Raw genomic sequence first — 14,042 nt, forward strand, 5'->3', positions numbered from 1 at the left:
CCTTGTCTTAGCCTATCATGTTTTGCATTCGCTGATTGTGTGAAAGGACAAGGACAAACACTTTCCTGCCGAGTGCCCCGACAGGAATCGAACACGGCACTCCGGCGTGATAAGCCACGGCTCTGCCCCCTGAGCCAAATAAGCATGTTCCGTCAGCTGAGTGGCAGATGGCGTATTTCAAACTCTGTAATAGACACACCGACCCGTTCCTTTTACAAATGGATTTAAATATATATACTAGTATCAAATATTTAGCACAGTGTATCATATGCACTATGTGTTGGTGATTCGAAGATAAAGATTTTAATTTCCTGTCGAAGTTGTACTCGATGAATATTTGTAATATGTGTACAATTCGCATCCATGTATGTAAATACACTCAATCCAAGTATTCATATAATCTTATAGACGACTTCCACAATGATCATGTTAGAATAAGCTGCGGGTATTTCTGGCTAGGCGATTTGGTGCCGTAGATCGTGAGTTCGAGGCCCGGTCAGGGCACGAGTCATAAAGTTGTCTTCCTTCGGCAATTGTATTCCTATCTGATATATATTAAGGTGTAAATTGACAATACCAACGTGTGCTCTGGCTTTTGCTTTGTGGGAGTTACTATATCCTAAACTTTTATTAATACCATTTTTGTTACCGTTAAAGTAGTAACTAGTACATTTATAATTGAATCTTTCTGTATCTTTTGGTTCCCTACGCAAATGACTAGCTTCAACCAATGCAGTATGTAGGACACGACATTCGTATTGCAACCAAAAGAAACCACTGAATGTCATACCAACTGATATGCAAGCATAATAGGCTGGGGAAGCAGGTATGTCACTATCTTGAATGGAAAATTGACAAGGAGTTTTGAAATCACCATCCTTATCGTACAGGTAAGTTGTCAACTGTCCTCGATGAATGTAAATGTTGCATTGTCTTAAGTGTCATTCATTTCAAGCTCTATCATAGTGCGCAGTACTATTTTATGTGAAATTCATTTCCAATCATGCATACAGCAATGTTTCTCCGCATGACCATACACGGGCGGCTGTGGAGGATAAGGCAGCACTTCTCCGAACCCAGCCACCACTGGGATTGGTTTATCACCGAAATTATTGATTTTACTTGCGATTTCCAAAAAAAACCACCAATACCGGTACGTATATTTGCATAACTTATTATCTGGATACATAAATTGATGCTACCATTACCGGTTTATACAGATGTCTTTTTAAGCAATACGTCAAAATGATGCCTTTTTTAACCTCAGTCTGAAGTCCCAGATGTTTGCCTTTCCCTCCGCATGTCAAGTTGAATGTGTCAAGAAAAGTAGCATCGGCTCAGAATATTTAGACAAAACTGGTGCAAAGCCTCTGTACAGCCGACAAATATTTTCTTGAAAACTAACTATAGTTTAAGAATTTTTAAGAAGTTTTAAGCAAATCAACCAAAGCCATTTCCCGAGAAGAGTCGGACCTCGGCTAATGATTCTAGCACCATATTTGGTGATTTGGGGATGATATCTTTTGATGCAACTGTTTGAGATGGTAACCAGTCACGTAATTAAAGATAGGAAAACTATAAAAATTTCACACGTAAACAGGTTTTGTTTATTCCTTACTTTCTCTAACTTAATCGGACGGCCTAATGTTCGCCTTGACCAGAAAATCACTTGTCAATAGATAATCAGGCTAAATTAATTTGGCTCGAGTGACAATATTTACAAAGAATACCGTAGAGTGCCGACAAGTTTAGGGAAGCGGCAGTCGTCTTTAAAATTACAATTGCAAACCTTAACCAAAGATATCTTAGGATGTTGTCTGTTCCATAATAAATGTTTACCTCTTTTTGAGGAATTTGTTGTTTTCTTTTGAATACATTTTCGCGATGCATTACGAACTTCTATCAGCCCAGCGAGTTCGATTGGAGAAGTATTTCCATAAATATGTGTAAATCACGTTTTTTTCGGAATCCAGCGAAATTGAAGTAAAGTATATTTTCATTACATTATGGCCACTAGCTGACAGAAGCTCGTCATATAACCTGAATTTAATCGCAATGTAGTTTTTTAATGGGCGATATATGTTGCCGATCAAGGGTTTTCGGTTTTGTTGTTAATTCTATTACTTATATCACAGACTTCTATTCCCAGGGCTCGTAAGGGTTACCGAAAGCCATGGCCATTTCGGCCATAAAAAACAATAGCTCAAATAAATGATAATAGATCATTTTGATTTCGTTTTCACTATTTGATAACTAGTACACACATATAATAACAACTTTGAAGAATTTTCATATTCATTTATCGAATACAAATAAACAACAACAAAATAACAATAAAAAGAAATAAACAGAACGAGACAACCTACTGAATGACACTATAAGAAGGCATTAACTAGACATGATAAGAGAGACGAGATAATGGTCGTTGTTATGTCGAGAGTGGTGACAATAGTAGCTAGGTATATGAAGACTCCGCTGGTTGAGCGTTTGTGTGCACTATTTTCTGAGGTAAAGTACCCAATCTCCACGTCATCTTCCTCCTCGCCTGGAACACCCTCGTCTTCGTAGCCTGGAACACGACACAAAGAGACATCTTATAATGTGGCAAATAAATGCATGCCTTGCCGACAGATATATTCGATAAATGTAGCTACAGGTTTACGAAATCGGGCTATACAAAACGTCTTTTGGTTCATCATAAAGAAGTAAAGTGTCGTCCATGTTATGAGAATGACTATTTCCTCCGGTCATCCTTCGTCACTAACATAGCCCTACCCATTGCCAGTACTTCCTACATATCTAACAGTAATTCCGTACTTCCTGTATTTCCAACAGTACTTCCTGTATGTCTAACAGTACTTCCTGTGTATCTAACAGTACTTCCTGTATATCTAACAGTACTTCCTGCATATCTAACAGTAATTCCGTACTTCCTGTATATCTAACAGTACTTCCTGCATATCTAACAGTAATTCCGTACTTCCTGTATATCTAACAGTACTTCCTGCATATCTAACAGTAATTCCGTACTTCCTGTATGTCTAACAGTACTTCCTGTGTATCTAACAGTACTTCCTGTATATCTAACAGTACTTCATGTATATCTAACAGTACTTCCTGTATATCTAACAGTACTTCCTGTATATCTAATAGTACTTCCTGTATATCTAACAGTACTTCCTGTATATCTAACAGTACTTCCTGTATATCTAATAGTACTTCATGTATATCTAACAGTACTTCCTGTATATCTAATAGTACTTCCTGTATATCTAACAGTACTTCCTGTATATCTAACAGTACTTCCTGTATATCTAATAGTACTTCATGTATATTTAACAGTACTTCCTGTATATTTAACAGTACTTCCTGTATATCTAACAGTACTTCCTGCATATCTAACAGTAATTCCGTACTTCCTGTATATCTAACAGTACTTCCTGCATATCTAACAGTAATTCCGTACTTCCTGTATGTCTAACAGTACTTCCTGTGTATCTAACAGTACTTCCTGTATATCTAACAGTACTTCATGTATATCTAACAGTACTTCCTGTATATCTAACAGTACTTCCTGCATATCTAACAGTAATTCCTTACTTCCTGTATATCTAACAGTACTTCCTGCATATCTAACAGTAATTCCGTACTTCCTGTATGTCTAACAGTACTTCCTGTGTATCTAACAGTACTTCCTGTATATCTAACAGTACTTCATGTATATCTAACAGTACTTCCTGCATATCTAACAGTAATTCCGTACTTCCTGTATGTCTAACAGTACTTCCTGTGTATCTAACAGTACTTCCTGTATATCTAACAGTACTTCCTGTATATCTAACAGTACTTCATGTATATTTAACAGTACTTCCTGTATATCTAACAGTACTTCCTGTATATCTAATAGTACTTCCTGTATATCTAACAGTACTTCCTGTATATCTAACAGTACTTCCTGTATATCTAATAGTACTTCATGTATATCTAACAGTACTTCCTACATATCTAACAGTAATTCCGTACTTCCTGTATGTCTAACAGTACTTCCTGTGTATCTAACAGTACTTCCTGTATATTTAACAGTACTTCCTGTATATTTAACAGTACTTCCTGTATATCTAACAGTACTTCCTCTATATCTAACAGTACTTCATGTATATTCAACAGTACTTCATGTATATCTAACAGTACTTCCTGTATATCTTACAGTACTTCCTGTATATCTAACAGTACTCCATGTATATCTAACAGTACTTCCTGTGTATCTAACTGTACTTCCTGTATATCTAACAGTACTTCCTGTATATCTAACAGTACTTCCTGTATATCTAACAGTACTTCCTGTATATCTTACAGCACTTCCTGTATATTTTATAGTACTTCCTGTATATCTAACAGTACTTCCTGTATGTCTAACAGTAACTTCCTGTGTATCTAACAGTACTTCATGTACATTTAACAGTACATCCTGTATATTTTATAGTACTTCCTGTATATCTTACAGTACTTCCTGTATATCTAACAGTACTTCATATATATCTAACAGCCCTTCCTCTATATCTAACAGTACTTCCTGTATATCTAACAGTACTTCATGTATATCTAACAGTACTTCCTGTATATCTAATAGTACTTCATATATATCTAACAGTACTTCCTGTATATCTAACAGTACTTCCTGTATATCTAACTGTACTTCCTGTATGTCTAACAGTAACTTCCTGTGTATCTAACAGTACTTCATGTACATTTAACAGTACATCCTGTATATTTTATAGTACTTCCTGTATATCTTACAGTACTTCCTGTATATCTAACAGTACTTCCTGTATATCTAACAGTACTTCATGTATATCTAACAGTACTTCCTGTATATCTAACAGTACTTCATGTATATCTAACAGTACTTCATGTATATCTAACAGTACTTCATGTATATCTAACAGTACTTCCTGTATATCTAACAGTACTTCCTGTATATCTAACAGTACTTCCTGTATATCTAACAGTACTTCATGTATATCTAACAGTACTTCCTCTATATCTAACAGTACTTCCTGTATATATAACTGTACTTCATATATATCTAACAGTACTTCCTGTATATCTAACAGTACTTCATGTATATCTAACTGTACTTCCTGTATATCTAACAGTACTTCATGTATATCTAACAGTACTTCCTGTATATCTAACAGTACTTCCTGTGTATCTAACAGTACTTCCTGTATATCTAATAGTACTTCATGTATATCTAACAGTACTTCCTGTATATCTAACAGTATTTCCTGTGTATCTAACAGTACTTCATGTATATCTAACAGTACTTCCTGTATATCTAACAGTACTTCATGTATATCTAACAGTACTTCATGTATATCTAACAGTACTTCATGTATATCTAACAGTACTTCCTGTATATCTAACAGTACTTCCTGTATATCTAACAGTACTTCCTGTATATCTTACAGTACTTCCTGTATATCTAACAGTACTTCCTGTATATCTAACAGTACTTCCTGTATATCTTACAGCACTTCCTGTATATCTAACAGTACTTCCTGTATATCTAACAGTACTTCCTGTATATTTTATAGTACTTCATGTATATCCAACAGTACTTCCTCTATATCTTAAAGTACTGCCTGTATCTGTAAGATATTTTTTCCGTAAATGTCACGTTAAGAAACCTTATTATTAGCACCGATATCTCATGTATAACTTCCGCTACATGAAACTTCCATCAGTGAAACCGTGCCAACAATATTATAATCATCTTGTCGGTAACTTCCGGTAAGACCTATTATACTAATGTTACTTAACGAATAGATACTTACCATTAACATAAATTTTGTCTGTTACTTCCCCGAATGCGTTCGATCCACTACATATGTATGTCCCTGTCTCCTTCTCTGATAATGAATGTATCCATAGCAACAGAGTGTCTCTTTCTTCACTGGTAGTTATGAGCGAGGTATGATACACAGCACTGTCTACTAAGTGCTTGCCTCGAGTCCACCACTTGATTTTGATTGGTTCAATCCCACTCACGTGACATTCTAGCATCACAGATCGCCCATATGGCACAAGGTAAGAATATCCGGGGACAACGATTTTTGGCACTAAAATGTAAAAGAAGGTATACATGTATTCAAATGCATTTGAAATTTTGTCTAAAATACAAAATGTATACATGTAATTCTACAGTACTGTTAAGGTAGTCATACCCACGAGATTTACATGACAATCATAGTGTACACGGCCTAAACGTCTAACTAGACCTATTTCGTCATACAGAGGCCAAAGCTCTCGTCTGATTGGTCATACTGATTTAGCATTGTCCACGAATGCTTCTAATTTTTTTACATTATGAATTGCTTATTGGTTTTCTATGCAAACAACCTTAAACAATATTAGCTCAACTACGGACTTGTATACATTTTAAAAATAATATTTGTCCTTGGTTCCGCTTACAATGTCTGCTTTACTTTCTCCCACTTCTTCTACATGAGCCACTGAAATATATCGTGACAAATTCTTGTAGCTATAAACCACCTATCATACATGTGCATGACTTTGGATCAGATACACAAAAATAACCTGACCAATCGCTAGACTTATATCTGCCTTTGAGCAAGCAGCTATACTCAAACCAGAGACCAGACAAAACCTTCATTGCAGAACCCACACGCGCGCGCGCTTCTGTCACGATTTCCACATTAGCGCACTCGTACCATCCGCTATCTTCGCTAGCCAAGGCTTTAGTTAGCTAAGATGACCATCCGTATGATGGCGTGTACAGGGTCTTTGGTTCTACTCAAACTTTGGGTAAATAAGGAGAGAGGGAGCATGCGGATATCTGAACATTCCAACTATCGTTATTACAAAATGAATTTGTTCTTCAAGAGGTAGTACTAAATGTATGGAATTTGCTTTCTGATCTTTACCATACAAATTACTCAAAATAATGTTCTTAATTATCATGTCCAAGCGCAATTAGTGTATAAGTTATATTATAATTAACTATTACATGTGTAGCGGAACTGCGGTGGGCTGGGCGGCGGTGGCCGGTCTGGCGTTCGGAGGTCCCGGGTTAGAGTTCCGGTGTGGTCGTTGAATTTTCCTTCGCCTGTTACTCATGTGTGCTATATTAGTGAGAATGCCGATAAAGCTCGGTGTAATTGATGTTTATCAGATAGTCTTACATCTCTCAAATGATTTTTAGAAAGTAATGTTCGAACAGGTGTTTCTTGTAACCCAGACAGAATGGGGGAAACAAGTCTACCTACATAAAATCCAATCTACACATCTACATAGGTCAGGTTGATGTGGGTTATTGATATAAACAACTGAAGCTGTGTTGATTCAATAAGTGTTTCTCAAAGTCTCAGCTGAGATATAACAGATATTTTGATCCCTAACCGAGCAGCAGCCGTTGCCGTACCGTGGGGAATGCCAAATCATGGCTGGTTATCCATGCATTTTCGCAATGCATGCACGGACACACGGATTCTTTCCTTGTGCGCTACGTCATCTGGGGCCACTTTCCTTGTGCGCAACGTCATCTGAGGCCAGTTTCATCAATATTCCTAAATTTTCCATAGGAAAGCATTACAGATGAAAGGTTCCTTTAAGGAACTAAGAACTCCATCCCTCAATTACCAAATGGGATCATACCAGTATGATATGTCGACTTTTTATAAAATAAGCCTAATCATTCCATTCACACCAACTGCGAGGGTAAAAACAATACTGATATTGAAGAGTCCAAGTTTTCAGACAACTTGTTGTCCATGACAGTATTCGAGCAGTCATTACCAGAATTTATGTTTGCGAGCGGTAGGTCAAGGTTGTAATGCTTACAATGACTGATCATCCTTATATATACAAAGCATGATAGCTGTTGCTGTCTCGTGGAGAAAGTGCGCGCTAATGAAATTTACCGGCATGCTGAGTCTGTTTGTCTTTAACGGACTGCCTGACTCACCAAACCATCATTCCCGACCGTTTTGTATACCATACAAACTTCAGGTATAACGGCCGTGGTGGTGATTTACTGGTGCAAACATTGAGGAGAGGTCGTCGTGAAGAAGTACTACAATGGCGACTAGGTTTGAGCAGTTATTGTTCTGCCTAAGTCAGGATTTATATATATATATATATATATATATAATGTTATAAGTATACGTATTGGTGTGTTGCTATGGAAAACGACACAGCAACGGGAGGGAAGTCTAGTACTTCTACCACGAATCTACAGAAACGCCAGAATCACGTACTGTGCAAATGACATCACGTCTCTAAAACCCGTGTTTCGTGCCAAGTTCTGACAGGTAATTGCGATGTATCCTCTGTAATGTGTTAATGATGACAAATGTTCTGGAAATGAAATGCGACACCGCATTGACACCCCTAATTATCTGTCCTCGTTACTAACGGGATCTTAACCATACCATGAAGCTAGCTGATACACCAATGAGTAATGATCAACAGGCGACAACCGATTAAGGTCAAACAGAATATTAAACTATATCCTAATCCACCAGTACGAAATTATTCTATCTCGTAAAGGCACTACGATGTAGTTTTGTAAAGGACAACGTAGTCCTGGTGTTTAAAAATGTCACATCCATATGGACATAGTACGTTTTTCTCTAGCAATTGTCAAAGCTAATGCAGGTACCACATTTATCAAGCTAAAGACATAGCTAATGCAGGTACCACATTTATCAAGCTAAAGGCATGGCTGTCAGATACAGTAGCAGCATTTCTCTAGCAAATGTCATAGTTATTGCAGGTACCACATTTCTCAAGCTAAAGGCATGGCTGTCAGATACAGTAACATCATTTCTCTAGCAAATGTCATAGTTATTGCAGGTACCACATTTCTCAAGCTAAAGGCATGGCTGTCAGATACAGTAACATCATTTCTCTAGCTAAAGGCATGGCTAATGCAGGTACCACATTTATCAAGCTAAAAGCATGGCTAATACAGGTACCACATTTCTCTAGCAAATGTCATAGCTAATGCAGGTACCACATTTCTCAAGCTAAAGGTATAGCTGTCAGATACAGTAACAGCATTTATCAAGCTAAAGGCATGGCTAATGCAGGTACCTCATTTCTCTAGCAAATGTCAAAGCTAATACAGGTACCACATTTCTCAAGCTAAAGGCATAGCTGATGCAGGAACAGCGTTTCTCTAGCTAGAGGCGTAGCTGATGCAGGAACAGCGTTTCTCTAGCTAGAGGCGTAGCTGATGCAGGAACAGCGTTTCTCTAGCTAGAGGCGTAGCTATAACAGGCAGCACATTTCTATAGCTAATATCATAGCTAATAAAGCCGCTAATGTCATACTTAATATATGTACAACACTTCTCTCGCTAATGGCATATAGCTAAGTAGCACCTCACCTCACTAGCGAATGTTATAGCTAATTTAGGCACCGAACTCCTTCGTGCGAGTGAAATGTACCAAACGCCAGTATTGTTGTCTTTCAGATATATACACTATACATGCTCTGCATACATGTGAAATACCCCAATTATAATCGACACGGACGAACGTCATACAGACATTTTCATTGAATTTTAATCTAGTCCCATAGCACATCTAAATTGTCCTAGGATAGACCCCTCCACTTCCCTATGGTTCCACCAACTGACAAAACAGCTTCTTTAAACACTACAAGGAACCGAAAGAACACATTCAGAAAGCTTAAACGTAGGTTTTGTTGTTTTGAATATACAAGGTCGTGAATTTAATGAACCAGAATTGCGTCGTCAAGTACTTCCTCTGTTCGTGTAATAGATACAATACTGAAACAGGAAGCATATCCTTTATGAATAGTCTTTTAACAGATATACCTAACACCCCGGTGTGTATTTCAATTCTTTGATGTTACAGATAATGTTATCAGTAGTAGACTGATATCAGGATGAACCAGATGGTTTACACGTTTTGTGAATGACTTGTCTAGGAGACTGGCACCTGTCAGTCTGCTTCGCTAAATAACAAAGAACACAACATTTCAAGATAACTTAAAATCGATACAACTCCCAAATTAACAAATTAGAAATGGGGATATTATGACATCTGGTATTGCATGTTAGGAGTATCACGTGACTAAATTCGTATTAAGTCTGATTCACACTGCATGAATATTTAATGACTGATTATATCACAGGCCACGCTCGATTGACAATCTAATAATCAACTCTTCATTAACAGCATATGTTGGACCGATAAGTTCTCTAATCACATATAGTAGTAGTGTATTATCGCAGGGACACTCGGGCTCGGAAAGTCTCCACAGAGACTTGCTACAAATTCCCAACCCCTTGAGGCGCTTGTACGTAATATAAGGTATTATAATATTACACTCGAGGACCGCACGGTTGGAACTTGATGCCAAGTCGTTCAGTCAGGGTATTAGTTAAAATTGGATTTAATCTATCCATTTTCCTATAGTTTCTTTGGGGAGGGGTTGAGATGTGATCCAAAAGAACTAATATGAAAGGAGAAATAAGCTTTCCTGACGAACGCCCCGACAGGAATCGAACTCTGGGTCTCCTGTGTGATAGTCTACAGTTCCAAAAACTGAGCCAAAGTAATAGATACATAAATGGGGACTGTGGGGTCTTCGCATTTCCGGTCTCCTTTATTCCACTTGCTATTAATTACCAAGTGTCAAAAGCAGAACTGTTTTAAGTCAAATGATAACGTCTAAAGTTTTCTTTTCTACTCGTATTTGTCGTGAATCGTCCATCGTGCGTCCGGAACAATTGACATTTTCGACATTTTCTCAATAACCAAGAGACCAAAGGTCATCATATTGAGCCAGTAGCATATTAGGATGAAGTTCAAATGAATGAACGTATGCTCTTGTGTTGTGGGCCAATAAAGATAATCGTGTGGCTCCGTATGATCTTGTGTTTGTGCCAATAAAGACTACTTTGGTGTCCCTAATAATATTTTGTTGTGGGCCTATTAAGACTACCGTGTGGCCCCGTATGACCTTGTGTTGTGGGCCTATTAAGACTACTGTGTGACCCCGTATGATCTTGTGTTGTGGGCCTATTAAGACTACTGTGTGACCCCGTATGATCTTGTGTTGTGGGCCTATTAAGACTACTGTGTGACCCCGTATGATCTTGTGTTGTGGGCCTATTAAGACTACCGTGTGGCCCCGTATGACCTTGTGTTGTGGGCCTATTACCGTGTGACCCCGTATGATGTTGTGTTATGGACGAATTAAGACTAATATGTGGCCCCGTATGACCTTGTGTTGTGGACGGATTAAGATTACTGTGTGTGCCATGTAACCTTATGTTCTGAACCGATTAAGACAACCGTATAATTCTGTATGAAGTTGGATTGTGGACCGGTTAAGACTACTGTGTGGTCTCGTACGTCTTCTCTGTTGACGGACCTTTTATAACATGTTAAGTGTGTTGTTGTTCAGTCCGAGACGTACCAGCAGATACACTTTCTGAACTAGAACACATCTTGGCATATTTATGATAAATACGGTACAAGTATCTGACAAAGCTGTCAAAAAGTACAGCGATACCCTATATCATACATATGTACATGTATAAAATTGTTCTTGCATGTCGGTGTAAAATTATCCCCAATAAAAGCACCAAGCAGACTGTGAAATTGTGAGTGTATTTAAATGTTAAATAGAACTGAAGGACAATGGGATGTTGCGTGATAGCCGACCTTAAACCACGCAGGTTAATGACAGGAGTATGACCTTTGATCCCTGAATCGTGTCTCTGGGTAATTAAAATGGTCGGCCATTGTCCCCAAATGCTTATTCTGACACCTGGACTGTTCTGGAGGGGACATCTAGCTTTACATTTTGGGTTTATCTGTACATAACACACAGGGGATATACAGCACCAAGTCTAGGCCTGTATCTGTACATAAAACACACATTCGCTAAACTGTTAAAGTGTTGTAAGAAGTATTCCGAAGATGTAATCTTGAACACGTGTCGGAATGAATCATTTCTAGATCAACCACTCGGGAAATATTTGCCAGTGCTCATTTTTTTAACACAAACTGCTAACACCTGACCATGTTCCCCGCTGTCTGGAAAGTGTTTCCAAAAACAAATACTATATTTATACACAAAAGCATGTGCAGAGCCGTTGAAATACTATAGATTATATACATTCATCGTAAGCACCACGGTTACACATAAAGTATAACAACATGCAGAAATTCGCGACCAAATGTGCTTTATCTGTTTCAGTCAGAATGAAATAAAATAAATTCCCTATTCCACTCCTGAAGATCGCAACAAAAACGGAGAATACCAACCTACGAAAAAAAACCACATCGTAATTCCAAGTCAAAATAGGTGGTAACCAATGAAAGAGTACACGGAGAATAGGACCAGGAGTTTCGGAAGGGTAGCCGTCTTATGCTTAATCGAAGAAAACCGCCTCAAATTCGAAGTCACGTACAAAAATGTACTCAAAATGAGAACTACAGCGATGACAGCGGAACCATCAGACATATCAACAAATATAGAACATCAAGTTTAACGCAAAAATTTATATGATTAGCTAGGGTACGTCATAATTATATAGTGTTCATTTTCGTCACTTAATTTCGTTGCTCAGCCATGCGATGATAGGAACAAAAACACAAAATTATTTTGTTGTCGAGAAATCACAAAAGTCTATGGTAGGTTTGGAGAGATAGTGTATAGCTATATAGATATATCTATATGTCCCTGGACACGAACACTGATGGAAATCAGTCGGTACTTTTGTTTACATACGCGTCACAAACCCATTAATTTAGGCCGTGTCCCACACTCCAATAATCTTTTGCTCGATATTGTTATGTCATGTATGCTAAAGTACATATCTTAAGTCGTGCGGGATAAAGCCACCCGATCAGATACAACATGTGACAATGTCGGTCTGGGGCCTTTCTAACCTCGCCGAGAGATAGAAGGGGCCGATATAAGCCCCTGGATTTACAACATAGCCATGAGTCACGTCAACCTTCTCTATGGATTTAAATGGAGTGAACACCAAACCCACACATTTAACCAGATTTAGAAGTTAAACTGAAAGTCTAAATACATAACAATACAAGATACAATAATATGTTTGATACGTTAAAAAGTAGGTCTATAACAATGCCTTTTAATCTTTTAGCCTATATTCAAATTATAAAATCCCATTGCTAGCTGTGTCGTTTAATATGTTCAGGGCTGCTCCTTAGCTACAGAACATCATTTTAGCTATATACCATACAGCTTGGACCGAGGCTTCTAAGAAGCTTTCCCGACTGCTGTTTATCGATCTGTTTTTGTTGTTTTTCCGTTCTGTCGTATCTATAAAAACAACTATAAATAAATGTATATGTCATTGTTAAACATACATAGTAAAATGTTAATACTTTACCGTTAGGTGACACATCCTTTGATACGACACATGACACGAGACAGATGATTTGTGAGATGAGGAGAGGGATGAATCCTTGGATGAGCATGTTGATGAGTGATGGCGAGCGTACAATCCACTAGGGTGAGCACGGTACTCCCGACATGTCAATGGCCGCAGAATCTCTATCGTTTCCGGTGTTCCGTAGTCGACATGTCAGCCTGGTATCTGTTCCATGTGACCAGTATGTATCGTTACAGTGGTACAGCTGTGTATACAAACAAACAGATCCACCAACAGTATGACACGCACGTCTGCAGGGCGGTAGTACCACTAGTACTGTGCACGGTTGAATGACGTGTGAACCTTGGCTAAGGCGTCTCGCTCCACTAGTCTCACTCTCACAAACCTCGCATGCAGTATTGAGCTAGAATATTGATGATTTACGACGTTCTGGCAGTTCTTTTGTTAAATCAGTACATGGCTTGTACAACATCATAGCCTATACTTTAATCTTTATTACAATTTCTGTATACTATCTAGCAACGTCGATTTACAGATTTCGTTTATTTCGTTTTCAAGAACATTTATTCAAATCTATAAATATTTCAAAAAAATATAATCTTGTTTTTGA

General features: G+C 37.9%; 1 protein-coding gene across 1 annotated transcript; it reads right to left on the reverse strand.

The window, feature by feature from the left end:
- Positions 1 to 2,283: 2,283 nt before the first annotated feature.
- On the reverse strand, positions 2,284 to 13,794 carry LOC117335147 (palladin-like). Its single transcript, XM_033895088.1, has 3 exons — positions 13,430 to 13,794; positions 5,838 to 6,122; positions 2,284 to 2,569 (listed from the first exon to the last, which is right to left on the reverse strand). Exons 1-3 carry the CDS (start codon positions 13,515 to 13,517, stop codon positions 2,376 to 2,378), a joined length of 567 nt encoding a protein of 188 aa, XP_033750979.1. The 5' UTR covers positions 13,518 to 13,794; the 3' UTR covers positions 2,284 to 2,375.
- Positions 13,795 to 14,042: the final 248 nt, after the last annotated feature.

Source organism: Pecten maximus, chromosome 9 (assembly GCF_902652985.1).
Source record: "Pecten maximus chromosome 9, xPecMax1.1, whole genome shotgun sequence".
NCBI classification, from domain to species: domain Eukaryota; kingdom Metazoa; phylum Mollusca; class Bivalvia; order Pectinida; family Pectinidae; genus Pecten; species Pecten maximus.

Bases quoted from the DNA above. Each gene is read 5' to 3' on its own strand.
- LOC117335147 (XM_033895088.1), bottom strand. From the start codon at position 13,517: ATGCTCATCCAAGGATTCATCCCTCTCCTCATCTCACAAATCATCTGT. The intron at 6,123-13,429 runs GTAAAGTATTAA...TTTACATTTTAG, and splicing joins AAAGGATGTGTCACCTAACG to TGCCAAAAATCGTTGTCCCC. The intron at 2,570-5,837 runs GTAAGTATCTAT...GTCGTGTTCCAG, and splicing joins AGACAAAATTTATGTTAATG to GCTACGAAGACGAGGGTGTT.